General features: G+C 41.3%; 2 protein-coding genes across 3 annotated transcripts; one reads left to right on the plus strand and one right to left on the minus strand.

Annotated features, from left to right (window-relative positions):
- Positions 1-1,387: 1,387 nt before the first annotated feature.
- Positions 1,388-13,537, minus strand: LOC125009111 (MAU2 chromatid cohesion factor homolog). 2 transcript variants are annotated; one of them, XM_047586742.1, is made up of 19 exons: positions 13,273-13,537; positions 12,870-12,953; positions 12,594-12,689; positions 11,903-11,997; positions 11,346-11,372; positions 10,415-10,442; positions 10,097-10,252; positions 9,868-10,014; positions 8,236-8,326; positions 8,031-8,134; positions 7,854-7,931; positions 7,314-7,379; positions 7,106-7,189; positions 6,357-6,406; positions 6,157-6,234; positions 5,957-6,068; positions 4,552-4,642; positions 4,304-4,431; positions 1,388-3,274 (listed from the first exon to the last, which is right to left on the minus strand). In XM_047586742.1, exons 1-19 carry the CDS (start codon positions 13,504-13,506, stop codon positions 3,200-3,202), a joined length of 1,824 nt encoding a protein of 607 aa, XP_047442698.1. In that variant the 5' UTR covers positions 13,507-13,537; the 3' UTR covers positions 1,388-3,199. The 2 variants fall into 2 exon arrangements, with proteins under 2 accessions (XP_047442698.1, XP_047442699.1); XM_047586743.1 differs by lacking the exon at positions 11,346-11,372 and having other exon boundaries at positions 13,273-13,536.
- A 1,049-nt stretch (positions 13,538-14,586) lies between these two features.
- LOC125009112 (mitochondrial coenzyme A transporter SLC25A42-like) lies at positions 14,587-20,315 on the plus strand. Its single transcript, XM_047586744.1, has 8 exons — positions 14,587-14,914; positions 15,283-15,420; positions 16,421-16,532; positions 16,781-16,806; positions 17,184-17,350; positions 18,501-18,617; positions 18,774-18,925; positions 19,026-20,315. The coding sequence occupies exons 2-8, from the start codon at positions 15,334-15,336 to the stop codon at positions 19,349-19,351; spliced, it is 987 nt and encodes a 328-aa protein (XP_047442700.1). The 5' UTR covers positions 14,587-14,914; positions 15,283-15,333; the 3' UTR covers positions 19,352-20,315.
- The last annotated feature ends 210 nt before the right edge of the window (positions 20,316-20,525 follow it).

Below are 20,525 nucleotides of genomic sequence, written 5' to 3' on the forward strand. Positions count from 1 at the left end.
GACTCCTGTGATTAATAGCACTTAGTCACATGAGTTTGAAGTGGGTACCACCCACAGATGTTCCTAATATAAATAGTAGTAACACAGTAGTTACTGTGTTGAATTGATTATGTAAGTGGAATATCAGCTGTATACAAAAACATGTCAAAGATACAGTTATATAGTCGATATGGATTTAAAGTGAAGACTCTCAGTTGTAATTTGAGGGAATTTATATCCATATCTGAGGAAGGGTTCAGGAATCGAAGCTCTTTAATATGTAGCTGCCTGTTTTTCAAGGGACCAAAAGTAATAGGACAGTTGACACAAAAGCTATTACATGGGCTGCATGCGTATTCCTGTATCAGTCCGTCATCATTTAAGCAGGTGAAAGGTCTGTAGTTGATTCCACGTGTGGCATTTGGAAGCTGTTGCTGTAAACCCACAACATGAGGTCAAAGGGGATCTCAGTGAAAGTATACAGACCTAACAAAAATCTGAACCAGAAAAGAAGATATACATCAGCGAGATAGCTGAAATGTTAGAAGGGGGCCAAATCATCAGTTTGGTACATTGTGAGAAAATAAAAGAGCATGTTGGTGAGCTCGGGAAGACAACAGTGGTGGATGATCATAGGATCTTTGAAGAAAAACCCTTCACAATATTCACTTGTGAAGTGAATAGCAATGGAAAAAGAAGTGGAATATTCTGCAATGGTTGAGTCAATCACCAGATCTCAAGCCAAACGAGCTGCATTTCACTTGTTTAAGAAAAAAATTAAGGTAGAAAGACCCACAAACAAGCAGCAACAGCTGCAGTAAAGAACTGGCAAAGCATCACAAAGGAGGAAACCCAGTGTTTGGTGATGTCCATGGTTTCCAGACTTCAGGCAAGTCACTGCCTACAAAGGATTCCCAACAAAAGTATTAAAAAAAAAAGAACATTTTATTCATGCTAATGTTAATTTGAGCTCCTAAAATGAGGAGACTTTCTTTTAAAATGGTTGTGATCCCTTAATGTTTCATAGGATATTTTTGTTCAGCCACTTTCATTGCATCTCAATTGTTTCATTTCAAACCCAATGTGGTGGCATGCAGAGCCTAAACCATGAAGATTGTGTCACTGTCCAAGTATTTCTGGGCCTAACTGTATGTGTGTACCTACAGGCGCATAATTAAAGCCAATTACCTTTATATAGCCTGATTTACAACCAAAATGATCTCAAGATGGAGAGAGAACCCAGAGCCTGAAGCCCCATACTCAATATAGACAGGGCATGTCCAGTCAACATGTTTACCTGAGCGTATCTCCACTGCATCCAGGTGTCAGTCAGACTTGGAACTAAATAAAACACAAACCACTAAAAGCCATGTATAAAAATATACAAACAGAGGAGTAAATCAGTAAATTACAAAATTTCAATCATATTTTTTATTGGAAAATTGTCGAAAAGAATTAAAAACATAGGCAATGGATAGAATATGGCCAGTACTCAAGCTTAAACTGTCCTTACAGAGTGCTTTAAATACCAAGCTGAGTTGAGATACCTACATGGATAGCTAAAATAATACATATCACACTTTACTAAATTGACTTTATAAAATGTCACTGTACAATAAAAGGTTCAACGAGTGGCAAATCTATACAAACATAATGTGAAGAAACCATTTAGTAGACCTATCGAGAAATTAAAATATAACAAAATAAAAATAAATTCTTTAAAAGATATCTGACGATTATGAGAGAGATCCAGAAGCAATTCACCAACAGGACTCATATATTATGGAACTTCAAAAAATAGATCAGTTAAATGTGTTTTTCTCAAAAGGTGGCGGAAAATTCTCACAGCCACCAGATGATGCCGGGAGCATTTTAAACACTGCTTGTTAATCAGGGGTGTAACGGTACGAGGAGTCGTCCCAAACCAACTGGTGCACACAATACTCACATTTGTTGTGAAAAATTCTTCATTTTTGTGAGCCAAACAGTTACTGTCTGAGGCTGCACACACTGGGTAAGTATTTTAATTTGGGTCGAGCCAGTGACAATAATAAAACTCACATTAGACATTTGATTTCTAACCCTACACTGGTCAATCTACCGGATACCATATGGAGCTCACAGTGAGCGTTAACACTTAGCCTCTTTTTACGTGTGTCCAATGACAATCCTAATAAAGTTCTAAACAAGATGGCCGCGTCCTTAGCGATGCCAAAGAGAAACTAATGCAATCCTTAAAACAGAAATTGCACAGTTGGTTTTTATGGTGAAAGAAGCTGGACAGCGAGACCATTACACTTTTATAAATGGTCAACATTCAGGACCTTGCCATCATTACTTGCCAAGTAAATCTCTATTTCGCTGTTCTCAAGGATACAATTTTACTCTTAGCTCGTTTTCTCTGCGTTGCTAAAAATCAATCCGTGACTCCTAATCCAAGGTCCACGCGGTCCGTGTACCGCTACACCCGTACGCTGCCAATATGCAGAATAACATTTGAGATACTCATTCAAATTAGTCTTTTGAGAAAATAAGTTATAAAAGGTCTCTACTTTTTCTACTATGGATTTTGTGCTCAAAAAAAAAAAAAAAAAAGAAAATAATCTACCAAAAACGTATTGTTAGCAACCTGGGTCAGATACTATCGTACAGGGAGTCCACATCAGTAACTTCCATGCATTAAAAAGAAGAAGAAAAGAAAAAAAAAAACTGCATCCATACAAAAAAAAAGGCAAGATGTAAAATATTTACCAACAGTTACAAAAATAGCAACATGAATAAATTAATTTCTTCTACATTTCTTTACTGCTCCCCCTCCCTGCATCTAACCCCTTGTTTTTCCAAATGGAAAAGAATCCTGGCGAAAGTAGAAGGGCTCTCTATATCTGAGGCAAAGAAGCCCTTTTGTACATTGCCACGTGTCCTTCACTGCTCTTATCAAGAGTCCAGCCGTGCCCTCGTGCCCCGCAAGCGTCCGTGCCATCAGATAGCGTGAAGTACTTGTACAACAGCAGTTGTCATTGTTTTACGTTTAAAATGTAATAGAAGACAATCAGGAAGAAATCTTGAGAGGCTAATAAAGCGAAGGCCCAAACTGTCACCTTTTTAAAATCCTTTCAAGCTACAGTGGTCTGGATAGCAGGCTGTTAGGCATCTACTCGCTGCTTGTGATCATTTACCAGCTACAGTCACATGTGAGACAGGAAAGTCAGGAGGCTCCTCATAGCAGGCTAGCGAGGCTGGTGGTCGGACCGTTCTGGGCTTGGATCTGGACAGGGGGAGGGCCATCAGTCCACTGAAAAACCAACAGAGGTGCACCGCGTTAGCAGCAGTACAAAGCATACACCTAAGCGAACAACCTAAGACATGGGATTCCCCCATGTCTGATAAGGATCTTGCATTTTTGTGTATTTACGTCAAAGGATGTAGGTTTGATGGGGGTAGAACCACATCTGCATCATTCTCAGTGACCAATGGCGTTTGAGGTGGAATTCTTTCACCTGTCGCTTTTCATTTATATATGGATGATATCTCTAAAAAAGGTCAATGCATGCATCTAGTTGTTCTGTCTCCTTGCAGTGCTGGCTTACGACGACTGCTCAGAGCGTGCTCAGGATATGGTGTGCAGCTTGACATTAAGTTTAACTGTGATTTTTAAAACTGAAGAACACCAGAAGCGGAACTTTCTGTTGTTCCTTCTGTCTGAACAAGTACTTAATGTAGAGAATAAGGTAAGACACTTGGGCGACATCATCAGATATGATCTATGTGGTGGTGATCATGATGTGCAGCACCAGTGCTGTACATTGTATATACAAGCGAATACGCTGGCACGCAAATTCCATACGTGTAGTGATGATGTTAAGATAACCATGTTCAGATCATCCTGCACACACCGTTCTATGTAGCACACATGCGGTGCAGTTACACTAAAGCAAGAATGAAAAGCTTCATGTGGCGTATAATGATGCTTTCATGCTACTCCTTAAACTTCGAAGCTGTACAAGTGCAAGCCAAATGTTTGCGAGCAGCAACGCCCGCTCTTTGTACGTAGTGCCGAGGAATTTTCCGTTTCAATTTATCAGTAGATCATTTGACTCAAATAAAGTTAGACAGGTCTTTGTTGAACCTACACTGAGTGACACTAGACACTCTTCCTGTTTCTAGAAGCACTGTGTCTGAAATAAATGTTCATATGTGTTTCAGCTAGTTAGCTTATGAGTTTGTTTTATTGTGTTTGTTGATGTGAAAATGTGAGTGGAAAGCGATAATGAGAAGTAATGATGGGTAAACTGGGAGAAGCACAACGAGCTGTTTCACATACACTGATGAGGTTATGTTCAGGGAGGCTGCAGGCGGCAATGTGGTCCTGCAGCAGCTGCTGGGAGAAGTTCTGGTGCATCTGAGCTGCTTCATGGGCGTCCATGGTGTTCCCAAGGGCCTTGTTCAAATCTGCCGACACAACACAAAGATTAATCTTAGGACACATGGCTGGCAAACGTTGTACTTTTACGAGTTGACAGGGAGATCTGAGAGGACACGGGTGACTTTTTAGAGAGAGAAGGCCGGTACCTTTCAACAGTGCCGAAGACCAGAGCTGGACCGACATGTCGGGGATCTTGCTGGCCAGCTGCATGGCAGGTACAACCATGTTGTTACTTTCCTAAGAAGGAAAGCGAAAGTTTTAAGTGAGTGTGCGCAAATCATCTGAAACACAAGTCCTCACCTGTAAACATTATAAAGTGCTACCTGTTTGGCTATGGTGAATTAGAGTAATTAGCGTTGTACAAATAATTTGGAGAGATTCAACGTCTCCATGAACACAAAAGTTATGAAGACAAATTACAAAGATTCCAAAGTTTAAGTTTAAGCTGCTACAAGTCTTCTTCTTGGAAGATTTATCTTGTTGTCCTTGTTATTTTTCTTTTGCTTTTAAGTAACCTCAACTATCAAACCGTGCGTCATGGATTTTTGTGTTGAGCAACATCTGCCTCATTAAATATGAGTAAAGGCGCCTACAGACTGCGAGCCCTGAGTTTATTGGAAGCCACGCTCTGCAACAGGAATCTAATAAACTGGGATGCAACATAAAGTTTGATGTGGGCAGACTATATGATGACAATACCTTTATGGCCGAGAGGCAAGTCAGAACAAGTAAACAGGAACAAGCCGTCATCTCGCTGCACCTCTACAGCAGTAAATAATGAAGCTAAGCAAGAACTGAGCTTTTAAAACAATGGTCCATCCATGTATATATAAAAAAAAAAATCCAAAGAGCAGGAGAAGGAAGAGAATGTGGAAACCTGAGACGCTTGGGGTGAGTACTCTTGCAGTGTACATAAACATAGGTTTGTGCATCGTGCCGACTAATGATTGGTTCGTTCTCGACAGACTGCTGCATAGAAATAAACTAAATATTGTGATCTGGCAACGATCAGTGCGTCTTTTCATGGTGGGACTGTCTGCAATGTTACGTGGGACTTCTGTGACCCCCCCTCACTGTGCCACGTAGGACCAGTGGTTTGGATTCACAAAACATAACCAGACCTTTCGTCTGGGACAGCAACATACATTACAGTGTATACCTTACTTTAACTGGAAGCAGGATATTATGCTAAAGCTGAAGCAAATCTGGTTAAGATGATTTATTATAAATGTAAGGATCGTTTCACGAATCTAAAAATTCCCGTCCATCTGTACAGACAGTTTACAGACGGCCAATTTACATTTGGGAAATTAGCCTCAGCTGCAGTCTGGCATATTTCTGTTATTTATAATGGTCATTCATATGTTCTGTCCCTGATTTAAACAAAAAATTATAATAATAAAAAAATAGAATGGGGGTTCTATTCCATGTGAAACATAATGAAAATAAAACAAAAACAAAAACAAACAATTTTGTTCTTCTTCTTCAGTCTTACTCAGATTCGAGCTAGCTTTAGTGTCAGTTTGAGCCCCATTAAACACTCAGTCTTACTCTGTGGTTGCCCAGTACGTAGAAAATGTGGCCAAGCAGAACCAGGGAGCAGGCAGTCAGTCTGTTCAGATCCTCGGCATTGGACATCTTCAGAGTTTCCCTAAGGAAACGTCTGCGGCACAAAGAAGGATAATGAAGCAATCAGTGGCTGAGTGGCTCTGTGGGTGTGTTCGCATGAAATAATTCAGGGTTTGCCTTACTTTGCCTCGTTGTAGCGTCCCTGAAAGAAGGACAGAAGTCCCCTGATGTAGAAGGCTGCAGCGCGGAGGCAGTGGGAGCTGAGTCAAAAGCAACAATTGTGTCATTAATGATCTGAGCAAGACATTTTGTTTCAGATTGTATCGATAACGCTCCGTGAAAGTACACAAAACCAAACTCATGAAGTCATTAAGCCTCTTACCTCACTGGGAAGTTGTGGTCTGGGTTTATTCTCTCGAGGAGGCTGTACAGCTGGAGAATGCATAAAACAAGTCAATTATTAAGATGTACACCTATTACGAGGTAAAACTTTTACAATCCTGTTTCTTTTATTTGTAAAAAAGTCTCTTTTTATACTAAATACTGTGTCAAAACCAATGTAGTTATCACATACAGTCAGTTTGGTAGTAAGAGTACTGCACTCAGTGGGACACTTTACAGTGAGACATGACCTCGTGAGTGCTCTCTGGTGGACACAACATGTAATGGCAGCCTTGTTTTTAGGAAAAACACTGAATCTGACGTGACCACAACAATTGCTTGCCAATTCATTAGGTACACTACTGATGGCAAATATATTCAAATATAACTTTAATGCACTAAATCCTTCTTCATGACAATTATAATGTTCAGTTTATGTTGAAACGGTGTAAGAAAGGTGGCAATTGAACCGTTTGACTGGACTGAATTCAACGCGTCAACGTTCATTTAGCCTAGAACACTGACTAATGAGAAAAACACATCAACAGCCTCCAAAATCAAAACCGTTGAATCAACAGCTCTCTTGGTTTTTATATTGGGCTGTTATATTAGAATATTCATCTTCACTGATAACTCTGTGCTGATTTATTGGTAAGGCACGATATAAACTATCAGGCGGTTGTTTCAAAAGTGGCTGATGGCATTTCACCGTCATAATTAAAAGACGTGACCCTTTGATGCTCAACTCACCTCCTGGTGTCGGTTTCCTTCCCTTATGTAGACGCTGGCCAAGTTGGTTACGATGTACGTCCACAGTTCTTGGTGTGTGGTGAGCTGCAACAACCGTGAGAACATGTTTGAGACGAGAGGAAAGAGAAGAAGATGAGAAGAAGAACGATAATGTGAAGAGACGCTTGGCACCTGCGATAAGAGGAAGTGGATTTAAAAATACACTCACCCGCAGGGCGGTAGTAAACTGGGCTTCTGCGTTGTCCATACAGTTGACTGAGATACAGTACAGACCCTGGGACATGACAGCAACAATTAGTGAAGTCAAGAACTCAACGTATAAACGAAGAATAGAATTAACCTATCAACAAAATGAATCTCACATACTCTTTATTTATCATGGAAACATTTTGATGTGGCTGACTACTTTACTACGAAAACACACAAGAAATTACATTGATTCAAATACGGAATATATATTTATCATTGAAAATTATTTGTAAAAAAATACTTAATATATAGTTTAAGGTTCCACATTGTGTTATATTTCTAGCAGTTGGTGACATTTTAGTTTTCCACACATTTCACTTATTTATAATGACATTTGGTTAGCTGACTAATTGATTTTACATAAATTAAATCATGAATATAAATGGATGATTCAAAACTCTGAAAACAAATACTTTAACATTAATTGCATTTGTTGTATTAGTTGATATCAGTAACCAAGGATACCATCAAAAGTACTGAAGTGGCTGAAAAGACTTACTAATAGTGTATGAAGCTGAGCAGCGTGGTTGGTGAATAACCTGGGGGACTGTTGGCACAGCTGACACACCTGTGAGATCTGGACACATGGAACACATTCAGATTCACACCCAAAGAGACACTTTCTGTTTGTTTTCATGGCTTCGTCTTTTCACGGTGGCAAATGTTGACAATATACCTCTTGTAATGCAGTGGCTTTGTGGCCTGTGACGAGTCTGCACATGATGATGTGCTCCAGTAGAATGACTTGAAAGGTAGAGAGGATGGGGCTGCAGTCCAACACTGAAAGACGACAGATAACATTTAAAACTGTAGAACAGCCAGTGGTGCCACAGTCTGACGGGCACCGGTGAAAGTTAGACACATGCCTTATTTGAACTGACTTTTTAGTTTCTCTAATTGCATGAGAGCCTTGTCTGTGTACTTCTGGGCTTTTTCCAGATATCCTGCTTGCATGGAGTGCATGACTGTCACCTGTAAAAAAAAACAAATAGATACACAGTTAAAACAATGAGCCAATTTCAACAAAATGCATATTACAAAAAAGGCGAGGGTTAATACAAGACATAAGACTGCACTCATGACAGGCACATTGTTGTTTAGGGTCCCAACTGTTGCAGTCTTTGCAGCACTGAAGCTGCAACAAGCCGCCCAACTAATGGTCTTTTATTGCCAATTTATTTTGCTACTTTAGTTGTCGGCCTCTTTAAGAATTCAACTTGCAAAGAGCAAATCACAGTGTGCGTTAATATAACCTGGCAGGTTTTTGTTTGGCCATGTTATAGACGTTCACATATATGTTATAGACATATCACAGCAGTGACTAAATGATAAGTTGTTATTAGTGTTTGCCTTAACTTACAATTAAGAACTAAACCAAAGACTGTAGACTGATCAGGCATAACATTATAACCACCTTCCTAGTATATCTAGTGAATTTTGGAGGCCAGGTCAACACCTTGTGCTGTTTTTCACGTTTTTATTTGTTTGTTCCCAAACTGGTTTTGTGTGTGTGTGTGTGTGTGTGTGTGTGCGCGTGTGTCAGACTGCATCCTGCTGGGAACGGCTGCTGCCATCAAGTGTCATTACTATGTAGTGGGGGTACCTGGTGTGGTCTAGGTGGGTGCTACATGTCTAAGATGTCACATGAATGCCAGGTACAGAAGTTTCCCAGCAGAACATTTAACTGTCACAAGATGGTTGATGTTATTTACTTCTCCTGTCAGTGGTTTTAATATGGTCTAATTTAGTCAGACTGTCTCTCCCTCCCTCCCTCCCCTTCCCAAAGCTGCTTCCTAGACCCCCTCCACACCCCGGACACTCACCTGCTCTGTACAGAATTTAACCTAACGCAGAAAACGACACGGACAATGTACGGGACGAATGGAAGATGAAGCTGGTTTTGTTTAGTTTTCCTGGAGATGGATGCTGCTATTTGTCACTAAATCCTACACCCACGTTATTACAGTAATTTAAAACGGATACAAAACGCATGCTTTTCTTCTATGTGCAGACATTTCATACACAGTATAAATAGTTTTTAATAGATAGGATAACGTCATAGTAGATAATTAGGTGCTTTTATTAAGACAACAGAATTAACATTAATGGTGTCCATTGTTAGAAAAAAATCCAGTGTTTAAGGTTGGATATTGCTCAAATATAAAATAGAAAGGGCTAAAAATGCCATTAACTGCGCATAAACACACACAGCTTCAGAAATATATCAGCAGGCACCAGCTGTTGGACAGTTGGCACCTCGCCTGACGCCAAACCAACTTATAAAACATTTTCTATTATTATCAAACTTCTTTTTTACCAAGATATGTGACGCATATTAAAAGCAACCTCAATGAGGTAGTTGTCACGAGTTAGAAAATCCGGCGTGTGTTGCTAATCTAAAAAACATTCGCCGCCTTCAACAGTAGTTTCACCACAAACCATGATGCGTCGGTCGCGCCGCTGTCATAGGGAGATTACAACTTTCAGAGGCTCTGAAAGAAATGCGGCCTTACCAAGTACACGAGCACACACATGTGCTCCTTGGGCAGCCAGTGGAAGAGGTCGGCTGGGTTGGTGGGAAGAATCTCATCGTCGTGGAGTGTAGAGATGGTCTGGATGCACTGCTGCAGCTGCTTTAGACACGGCTTCACGCTCTTCACCTGAGGAGACACGAGCGGAACGATCAACCTCCCTCACAGCTTTCTGAAAACAGACCGTCCATCCCGTATGTGTGTTTCCTACCTGTCCAGCATCCAGGTAGTGTGTGACCTGTAGTACTAGGAAGAAGACTCTCAGAGACTCCTTCTGGATTGGGTTTCCCTGCCAGTTTTCCACTATGGTTCCGCATAGTGTGAGGAGAGGATGAACCTCCCCGAGCTTCCTCTCCATTAGCAGCAGCTAGTAAACAAAGGACATTACCACGGTCAAAATTACCGAGCGTTCAGCTTCAACGATAACACCACTCCTGTTGTGTACCTAGGCGTTACACTTTTCCATAGAACCTGTTCACACCAAGGTGTAACAGACAGCACAAACAAAGAAATGTAACAGAGGACTCACCATTCCTTTACTGAGAAGAAACAATGCCCTAAAAAGGAAAAACACCAAGTCAGTTATTCTCTGTTTCTATAGTGAACAATTCCTTTAAAACAGCAACATTAGCATGCACTGAAAAGTTACAAACTTTTTATTTGATCATTACTTATGCTATGTGTGATTGGTCTTTTATGATTTAAACAAATAAAATATACAAAGCAGCTGATTAAGATTATTCTCTTGCTAAGTTAAATTTGGGTTTTTAGAATTCTGTAGAGGGATAATGGAGTTGAGAAGTTGGCAACAAAACTTGACTTGGTGTCAAGTGTTTCAAAGTCCACTTCCTGTTATTTATCTGGCAACCTCCCATAAAAACATGCACACTCATGTTAAGTTGAGTGGATCGTGAATCGTATAGCGGAGAGTTTAGTGAGAACCAAACCTCCGATGATGGAAACTCTGGGTTTTGAAAGGCTAGAAGGCTGCCTTCAGCTAAATGACATTCCCTTATGCGTCCCGTCCTAGAGACCCGAATGACATTTTCCCCCTAATCTAATTTATCGAGTTGATATCACAACACATACCAGAAAATTTGAAGGAATTTTTGTCTTAGGACATATCAAAAATGTAGAAGTAATTTCCCCCACGACTAACTTTAGCATCATGGCTTTTATCCTCAGTGATCAATAGGTCATGAGTGTAAGGACAGACTGATCTCTGGACATCATGGCTCAGAATAAAAATCTATTAATTGTCCTTATTCATAACAACGTGACACACAACACACTGATCAATGAATGAACCCAATGATCTCAGTTTGACACAAGCTACCTTTTTAACTGCAAATCACCAAAATCATTATCACAGGGTCGGACTATGACGTTACACCCATGAGTCCTTAAGTAAACAATGTCTTATCTGTTTGATCCACAGTTTCATCTTCACTTGCTGTCACCTGCATTGTGTCCCCATTAGGTTACAGCTGAATAAATAAACATAAAATGAAATGTAATATACAGGAGGATTCCAGTTTTATCATTCATTGAGTAAAAATCAACTTATCAACTCCTTTCTCCACTCCTGTTGATCATGGCCCTCATTGGCACACATTCATATATATCTAGTGCCACTGGCTCAAAACTGAGAATTACCCTTTATTAAATGGTTTCCATGGTGAGTTGTTGTGTGTTTTTTTTTTTTTTTTTTTTTTTTTAATTACCAACAAAGGTTTTCAATCCGTATACGCTTAACTCAGAGTATAGAGATTCAAAATTTGATTGCATTAATGCCGATCAGCTGCTCTGGCAGCAAATTATTTGACATTTCAGGGTTCATCAACTCAGTTCAAAATCAGAGTTTGTTAAACTTGCTTTTCCGGATTAGACCCCAGGAGAGACAGGGTGCAACGGCCCAACAGATTAACATGAAAGGTTTGAACAATAATTAATAAGTCAGACGGTATCAGCTAAAAGCCTTAAATATTCAACCCACAGAGGACTGAGTGATATTTACCTGGTATATTCGGAGCCCACCACTCGGGCGTATTCGGCTCCAACACCCAGAAGGTCACATGCTGACACCAAGTCTTTCTCCAGTGTATGAAGTTGCTGAAAAACAGAATAACAATGTGTCAGTTGAGACTCTTTTGAACTTTTGCATAGTCACAGACACAAACTATGATCCAGTGTGGGGCAACAATACTCAGAAAAACTACCAGAAATTTTGATAATGAAATCTGTTCTCATCTGATAACATTTATTCAACCAAGCTGAATGACTGAGCAGGGTCTTAAAGCTGTTTAAATATAACCAGAATAAAACGATACTATATGTATTTACATTACATAAGAGGTTAGGAGAGAATAACTTTCTTGGTACGAGTAAAACGGTTCTGCAACAGAACTGTTATGTTGTGGCCGTGCAAACAAACACATTTATTCCAACCACAGAGAAAAAAATTCAATCAGATGTTGAAATGATTATTAGTGGTTATTATATTTCCCTATTGAACTGACTTTCAAAAAAAATGACACCAGCCCTTTAAGTCTGACTGAAAATTCCTTGTGATCTGATCAGAGTAATTATCAGTGAAATACTTGTTTCTGTGGGAGCGCAAACACTGTTTGAACCGTGTATGAAAATAACTTGGATGAAACAATGTCAGTCATACATGGAAACTTGTATGTCTGTGCATTAACACATACCGCCAACTGGAACAACAATCTGCAGTGCCAGTATGGTGTTTGTTGTGAGATCTGGATGGCTTTGCGCAGAAGGGGTTTAGCAGAGTCCACCAAATTCTGAAAAACAGGATTAATACTCAACAAATGATAATAGCACCACAAACCACCATGCAAGTCTCATATTCTGAAAAAATGTTAATATCAATGTGTGACCGAATGGAATTAATGCATGTAAACAAACGTGTGCTTAAATTGTAATTACATATATAATTACATGTATTCATTAGACTGGTTTACCTGCTGGCAGAAGAGTTCTGACAAAATGCTGGCGGCTTCAAATTTGACATCTTCAAATTGAGGAACTTGTTGAGATATATACCACTGCGAAACAAAACAGACAAAATGTTGGCGCCGTCACATTTGCCACCAATAATAATCCTTATTACAGCACTAGCTTATTTGGCTAGCACCACAGGAAAAAAAAAAACGAAAGCCGCCGACTCCCGACCAATATCTAACAAACGACTGACTAAATAAGACGTTAATAAATGTCATACTATAACCTATTTAATACATGAAGGCGTCTAAAATACAGAGCTATTTAAAGCCTTCCGCCGTTCGCTGTTTTCAAAGCCTGCGGCCTACTGCCGTCCGCTTCTCCCCAGCATCCCCGCTCTTTCCCAGATCAATCGTCCCTCACCGCTTTCTCCAAGTGGCTGCGGGCCAGCTCGCTGTTCTTGGTGTGGTGGTAGAGAACGGAGCCCAGCTGAAGATGTGTCCGAGCCTCGATCCTCTGCGGAGGCTTGAACTGAAACACGGCCTGTAGACAGTGCACACAGAGTCGTATTTTGGGCGGACTGGAGGTTCGGAAATGCTCCGCAAAGCCGAGAAGGGCGAGGTACCAGCGCTCCGGGGCCTCTACGTTTGACGCCATTTTACCAGACAACAACAAGTTTTTCAGCACTATGGCCAGACTCGGGGGTTGCCAGGTTCGGTCACGAACAACCCGCAATCAAAGCGTCCGAAGGCTTGGGGGCCTGTCCTCTCCCTTGAAAACCTTTCATCAAATTTAATTTATCACGGGGAACAGTGTATTATAAATATATAATTTGTGCATTAAAGAGAATACAAATTACAACTAGAAAAACATTTTCATAACTTGTACTACTACTAGAGCTCTGTTGAAAAATTATACTCAGAGAAACATATTTGGTTTTTCACTTTCCAAAGATTTTGCATGTGAAAATGAGCTGCAATGAACTTGAAATATGTGGTGTTATTCAACTAACCATATGAACTACTGTAGGTCACCCATAATGTCAACATCAAAAATACTTTTTAAACATTATGAATTATTAAAATAGAAGATTCAAAGGTTTTAATTGCCGGTTCTCTATGTTTTAGTAGATCCAGAAAAATCTAAAAGTGATTTCTATCTTAAAACCTTAAAACAAGCTATATAGATAAACAGAAAAATCTAATAAAAATAAAATATTATATAAATTCGACCCCTGTACAATAGTGGCAGTGATGGTAGTGCACTATTGTGGCAGCTTGTGGAAATGAATGTGGACTTTAAAAGTAAGGATCTGAGTCATAATATCTAGAGATAAAATGGCCAATTGATACAGTAACTGAATGACAACAATTTCAATAATAGCTTCATGCTGAGTCAGTTAGTAACAAAAACATCTGTTGGTCCTGCTTCTGAAATGTGACGTTTTTGAGTGTTTCATCTTTTTGTAAATGAGTGTCTTTTGGTATTATCATCACGAAAGTGCCACGTTTCACCACCTCAGATTAGTTGGCAAGAAAGAAACCGAAAGGAACAACTAGATACAGAGAATTCTGTGAAAAATAAAACGTATATATACGTTTTTAAAAAAAATGTTTCCATCTTGAACCTATTGAATAAACATGGCAACCCACCGCTGTCTATCATGTCGCGGGATTTCGCAACAACAACGGGATTAGCTCTTGGGTATTGTAGTCCAAAACAGTGACATACGCTGCCCCAGTTTCTTTAAGACACAGAAAAGCCCAAATAACCTTGCGCGTGGAAGCAGGGAGCAGCTCCGAGCAGAGGTCCCTCTCAAGCCACGTCGTTTATAAATAGACCTCACGCTGTGCCACCGCTTGACACCTGTCTTTCGCCATCATTTTCACGAAACGTCAACAACGTGAGAGGACGCACGGGCAACCTCGTATAGTGTTGGAAGTTATAACGCGAGTGACGAGCCTCCAGCGAGCAATCAGCAAATGAGTGGAAGGGGCTGCAGAGGAGACTGATTTAGCAACGTCGAAGACTTGCAAACACGAGGCCCTTTAAAACACAACCCAAGGTAACAGATGACCGCCAGCCTAGTTTGAAGCGCAGTTACCGTGCAGACGACTGTTTACTCACTGTTTTGTGCAACTATGCCTCGTTGTTTATTTACTTGAGGTGTGGCCAGTGTGCGCCTGTTTTAGCTGGAAGTAATCGACATGTGGGTCAGTGTGGCGATTGATATTGACGGTGCATCTGTGTCTGCGCTGGGAAATAAGTGAGGATAGATTTTCTGCAGAGCGAGTCTTCTGTTTACAAAGGCTGCTTTTGCAGGATGCGAGCGTGCGTTGAGTCACGTCGCGCCACGGCATAGAGGCACTGCGACACGAGGGCCTGCTGCTGTCACAGAAGTGTTTTTGTAAGCCACCTCTCCTCTTTCTGCAGCCTCTGGGTGACCGGGTGTCTGACACCCTTTGGAACCTGTGAAGGGCACCTATGGCCCACCGTGTGCACGAGCACCAGAGCCGCCTGCCCGTGGCCCAGGCCACTGTGCTGACTCTGCCACCGTCCAGCCAAGCAAAGGTGAGTTGTTGTTTTTTTTCCTCCCCACTGGTTCTGCTGGATCTTTCAGATGATTCATTAACAGAAACCTGTTTGGGCATGTTAAAGCATTTAGAGTGAAGGCTTTAATGCTCATTGTTTACTGAGGAAGAAATCACACATTGTGGCAAATTCTGGTTGTAGATTACAGCTTAAAAAAACAAACTATTTTTTACATTTAATGGTAGTTTGCATTGTAACAGTGGATTTAAAATTAAAATAGAGCCATTTCAAAAAGGGACCACCTTTTTAAATTTTCCATTAGTTTGATCTGATTTGTGATTTATCCAACATAAACTGTCAAACAATGTGTCTCTGTTCAGTGTTAAGGGGTCGTCGTTGTTGTTGTTGTGGTATCCAGTGCAGCCTTCCTGGTATTAGGCATGCATTCGAAGGACATGCCTCTACTGGCACGCTGCTGTAAATAGCATGGAGGTTCAAGTTAATCCAAAGCTGGTCTAAGTTTACAAAGCAACGCAGTGGGTAGTACTGAACACATGATTTATGTTTACTCATGCAGTATGCTGGCACAGTTACCCTCACGAGAATCTTGAAACCCAACACAAATGTAAATGAATGAAACCCCGAACCACAACGCCCCTCCCCTGGCCCGAGCCGTGACACATGTTTGTGTCCTTTCCTGCCGTTCTTCTTATCGGTCGGCGAGAGTGTTTATTGGGTCCAACTGTTCCACTGAACGAACGCGAATGCACAAACATGGCGGCGTTATCTCGCGTGACTCAGTCGTGCGTTTTAGTCGCTGTGGCTGTTGCCCACGTGCTGATTTTTGCCCCTTGAGCGCAGGCGGATGGATGTGTTAGCACTGGCACTGATAAACATGTTTGTGTTTGAGGATCACACAGCCAGCTGAAGATAACGCAAAACTTTTTTTATCTGCACTTAATATTATCCAGTGTAAAGCCAATGACAGTACATAATTTATCTCTCTGTCAGTATAACGTGACAAAGTGTCCCCACACAGGACCTGAGGCCCAGATGGACTGCTGTGGACTCCCTGCTGTGTGGTGCGTTTGCCGGCGCTGTGGCCAAAACGGTAATTGCACCTCTGGATCGGACCAAGATCATTTTCCAAGGCAAGAATAACACATTCTTTCTACATAATAAGCAAACAAAAAAGGCCACACGTAAGCGACTAAACCTCCGTCCCGTGTGTGACGCACTGCAGCGAATGCAACAACTGTTTTTCTGTTTGCAGCACAGTTTTATTGATGGTGTAACTGTTCCTAACTGATTGCTAATCCTCTTACTAGATGTTTGGCCTACATGGGCGAGTGCGTTGTTAAACTACGAGGTTAACTGTCTCCCTTGTGTTCTTTCACAGTGTCTTCGAAAAGATTCTCGGCCAAGGTGAGTTCAGGTGTCCTAACACCAGATAACGAACTGATGAAATTTACCTGGTTTGCGCAATCTGTGTCATGTGACTGCGGTGATAAGAGGGAGAATTTCCATCACAAATAGTAAACATCTCAGTAGTTATGTGATTTTCATAATTGTGACACATTATCAAATGAATATTTTAGTCTCTCTGAATGAAACTATTGATTTGACCTCGTATTAATGCACGAATTAAGATGTGTCATCATTATGTTTTTGCGTATCAAACTGTTAATGGGACACATAAAATTAATGATGTGAATGTCCTGATTTACACACACACATATTCAGTCTTCACTGTTGAACATGGATAGCATACACGTTCCTAACCCAGCATGCACCGTCTCCAGGAGGCGTTCAGGCTCATCTACTGTACGTACATGAAGGATGGGCTGCTCAGCCTGTGGAGGGGGAACTCTGCCACCATGGTGAGGGTCATGCCCTACGCTGCCATCCAGTTCTGCTCACATGAACAGTACAAAGTTCTGCTGGGGAGCCACTACGGCTACCAGGGCAAGTGAGTAAAGCTTTCTTATTTAAGTTGTAAGCTGTCAGCTTGATTTAAAAAGAAAAAAAATTAAATCTTTTAAAAAATGTTGGATGGGTTGAACTCTGTCTTAGCATCAGGTAACGATTTCAGCACAAGAAGATTTGTGAGTGGCTGAGTTGTTGTTGTCATGTACACATGGTTTGTGTATGTAAAAACCCCGGTGGTCTGCTGGTTAGGACTCTGCTCCAGTTTTCGTGTCACTGCGTTGCACCTCTATGTTAGACTAGGGATGGGCATCGTTAAGGTTTTACTCCATTAGTACTTTTGAAACGGTGTCGCTACTTAAAAAATGGAGAACATACAAACTTTTTATTTTTTAATGCATTTTGTGACGTGTGCAAACAGAATATTAATGAAAATAATAGAAATACAACTAAGTTCACCAGTATAAAATAAAATTCACAGCAAACTGTCATAATAATAAAAGCAGTGGTGTGGGGTCTGGAAGGCTATCAAAGATCCTACATTTCATGGCTTTGAAAAAGAATGCCGTGCGTCGTCAGATGTTTCATCAGAGCCGTTGCCTCCCTTGCACAATCGCCTTCGAGCACTTGTTGCAAGTTGCAGAGTCTGCATCTTTTGAGGGAAAGTACAGCCAAACTTTCGGCTGTTGAAAAGCTGACGTGTCGGCACAGCGGTAGAGCTAGGAGGGTGATAATTAAAATATTCAGTGGCACCATAATGAACCGCAGAAATCTGCGCTGCTTTTCGTTCTTGCTACCGCTTGCATCAGCACCGGTGCCACTGTGGCGCCAAGTGTCGGCACCAGTCCCTACATTAGGCACATGACAGATAATAATCTTTAACGTGCAAACTTGCTAAAAGCTGCTGCTTCATCACCCGTTAGCCGTGTGTCCATCTCTCATTAGAGCATGTTACTCCATTCTTTTGTACAAACACAGAGACCTTTGTGGTTAGCATGCATATATATGATATGATATGATATGATATATGATACCACATATCCTGGAAATGGCAATAATGTTGGTTAAACATTGCAGCAAGAAAATGCATTAAATAAACAAAAAAAAAAACAACTCCCACCTCAGCGCTATCGTCTAAAAGATTGTTTAATACTTTTTACCAGATTTACAGATTCTTGTCTCATTGGTTTCAGATCTCTGCCTCCGTTCCCACGTTTCCTCGCCGGGTCTCTGGCCGGCACAACCGCCGCCATGCTCACCTACCCTTTGGACATGGTGCGAGCCAGGATGGCCGTCACCGCCAGAGAAATGTAAGCCGCTATCAAACAGAACGCCTGCTAGCCGCTAGTGCACCGACCCGACTCTTCGTTTACAGTGAAATGACTGGATTGCGGTTAACACGTTTCATAACATATCACGTTAACTGCGAATGGCTAGGTAAATAATTCGTTGCCTACTCCCAACAGGTACAGCAACATCATGCACGTCTTTGTGCGGATCTCCCAGGAGGAAGGTTTGAAGACGCTTTACAGAGGCTTCACCCCCACCATCCTGGGTGTCATCCCGTATGCAGGGATCACATTCTTCACTTATGAGACCCTCAAAAAACTACACACAGGTACTAACCATTTTCTTTTAATTCTTTTTTTGAACATGTGCATTCAGTACAGTAACTGCAACAAAGATTTTTTTTTTAATTGTCCCTTTTCTACCTGCAGAAAAGACAAAGCGATCTCAGCCGTACCCTTATGAGCGCTTGGCCTTCGGCGCCTGTGCAGGCCTAATCGGACAGTCGGCTTCTTACCCTCTGGACGTGGTGCGTCGGCGCATGCAGACGGCCGGCGTCACCGGCTCGTCCTACGGCACAATCATGGGGACCATGCGGGAGATCATAAAGCACGAGGGAGTCGTGCGTGGACTGTACAAGGGACTGAGCATGAACTGGCTCAAAGGGCCCGTCGCGGTGGGGATCAGCTTCACCACGTTCGACATGACGCACAGCCTTCTGCTCAAGCTGCATCAGATGGGCTATTTCGTCCACTGAATTGTGCCGCAGCGACGGAGCGGTCGCGAAAAGCACAAAATGAGACTGGCGCAAAGTAAGGCGCTCAGCCCGTGCTCTCTGCAATGCCGTCCTGCTGCAACACACTCCTGTTCCCTTCTAACAGGACGTCGGGTGGAGTGGATGAGTGGACGGGGGATTGTTGTGCACACAGAAATGTCTCCTCGCGCAGACGAGCGCGGAAACAATAAAGTGTTTGTTTGTTTTTTTTTTATTGTGATTTGTCGCAATCAGAACAATCGTGGTACTGTCGGGAAAGAGCGGAGGAAGACAGTGTTCTTTTAAACGGATCTATATGGAGGACTTTGTGTTTATAAGATAATGCTTGCACTTTGTTAGACCTGCAATGTTCTTTCAGTTTAATCCTGCGTCAACACGGAGAGCTGTGACAGTGATGAGTTTTAATTCTTTTAAGTCTTTGTTTTCTTAGCGGGTTTTTCCCTTTGATCGTGTTAAATGACCTGGCGACGTTTTTTTTAAAGGGTGGCTCCGCACTATGTTTTAATTTTAAGTTTTATGTGGGTACCACGGTGCATTGAATTTGATGACGGGTTGAATGATTGTAGGAGGGTGATGATGTCAGCAGGACTGTACAGTTTCACTGTCCATCCAGCACTAAGGTGTTTATAGTAACTATCATGTCTAATAAGTGAACCCTAATCAAATATTTTAAAAATAATTCTATATATTATAGGTAATATTTGCACATTATTGAAATTTCATCTCTTTTCCAGCGATGTGCAGATATGTGTCTTTGTGTTTATAAAGCAGAGTTAACACACACACACACAAACAAACAATAAATCCTTTAAATATGCCAAAGTTTCATGTAAAATACAGAGAAATCAAACGTTCTCTGATCATGTACATTTGAGACACAGTATATCCAAAGATGTAAGTGTACACTCATATCTGATCTTGCAATAAAGTGTCCATCTACAACAGAGCGATGAATCCTTTTGTCCACTTGAGGGGGCCATGCCATAAGAAGAGCCAACGGCCCCACCAGCAACACTAACAAACAGTCCTCAGTTTGAAATTAGAAATAGGTCGAGATGATTGCGACAGGTTATTTTACTGCAGACCAAAGGTCGTACAAGCCAGTCATACAATGACGTCAAGGATTTGTTTATTATTGATTAAAAAGTGGTTTCAT

This window comes from Mugil cephalus, chromosome 6, assembly GCF_022458985.1.
Source record: "Mugil cephalus isolate CIBA_MC_2020 chromosome 6, CIBA_Mcephalus_1.1, whole genome shotgun sequence".
NCBI lineage: Eukaryota > Metazoa > Chordata > Actinopteri > Mugiliformes > Mugilidae > Mugil > Mugil cephalus.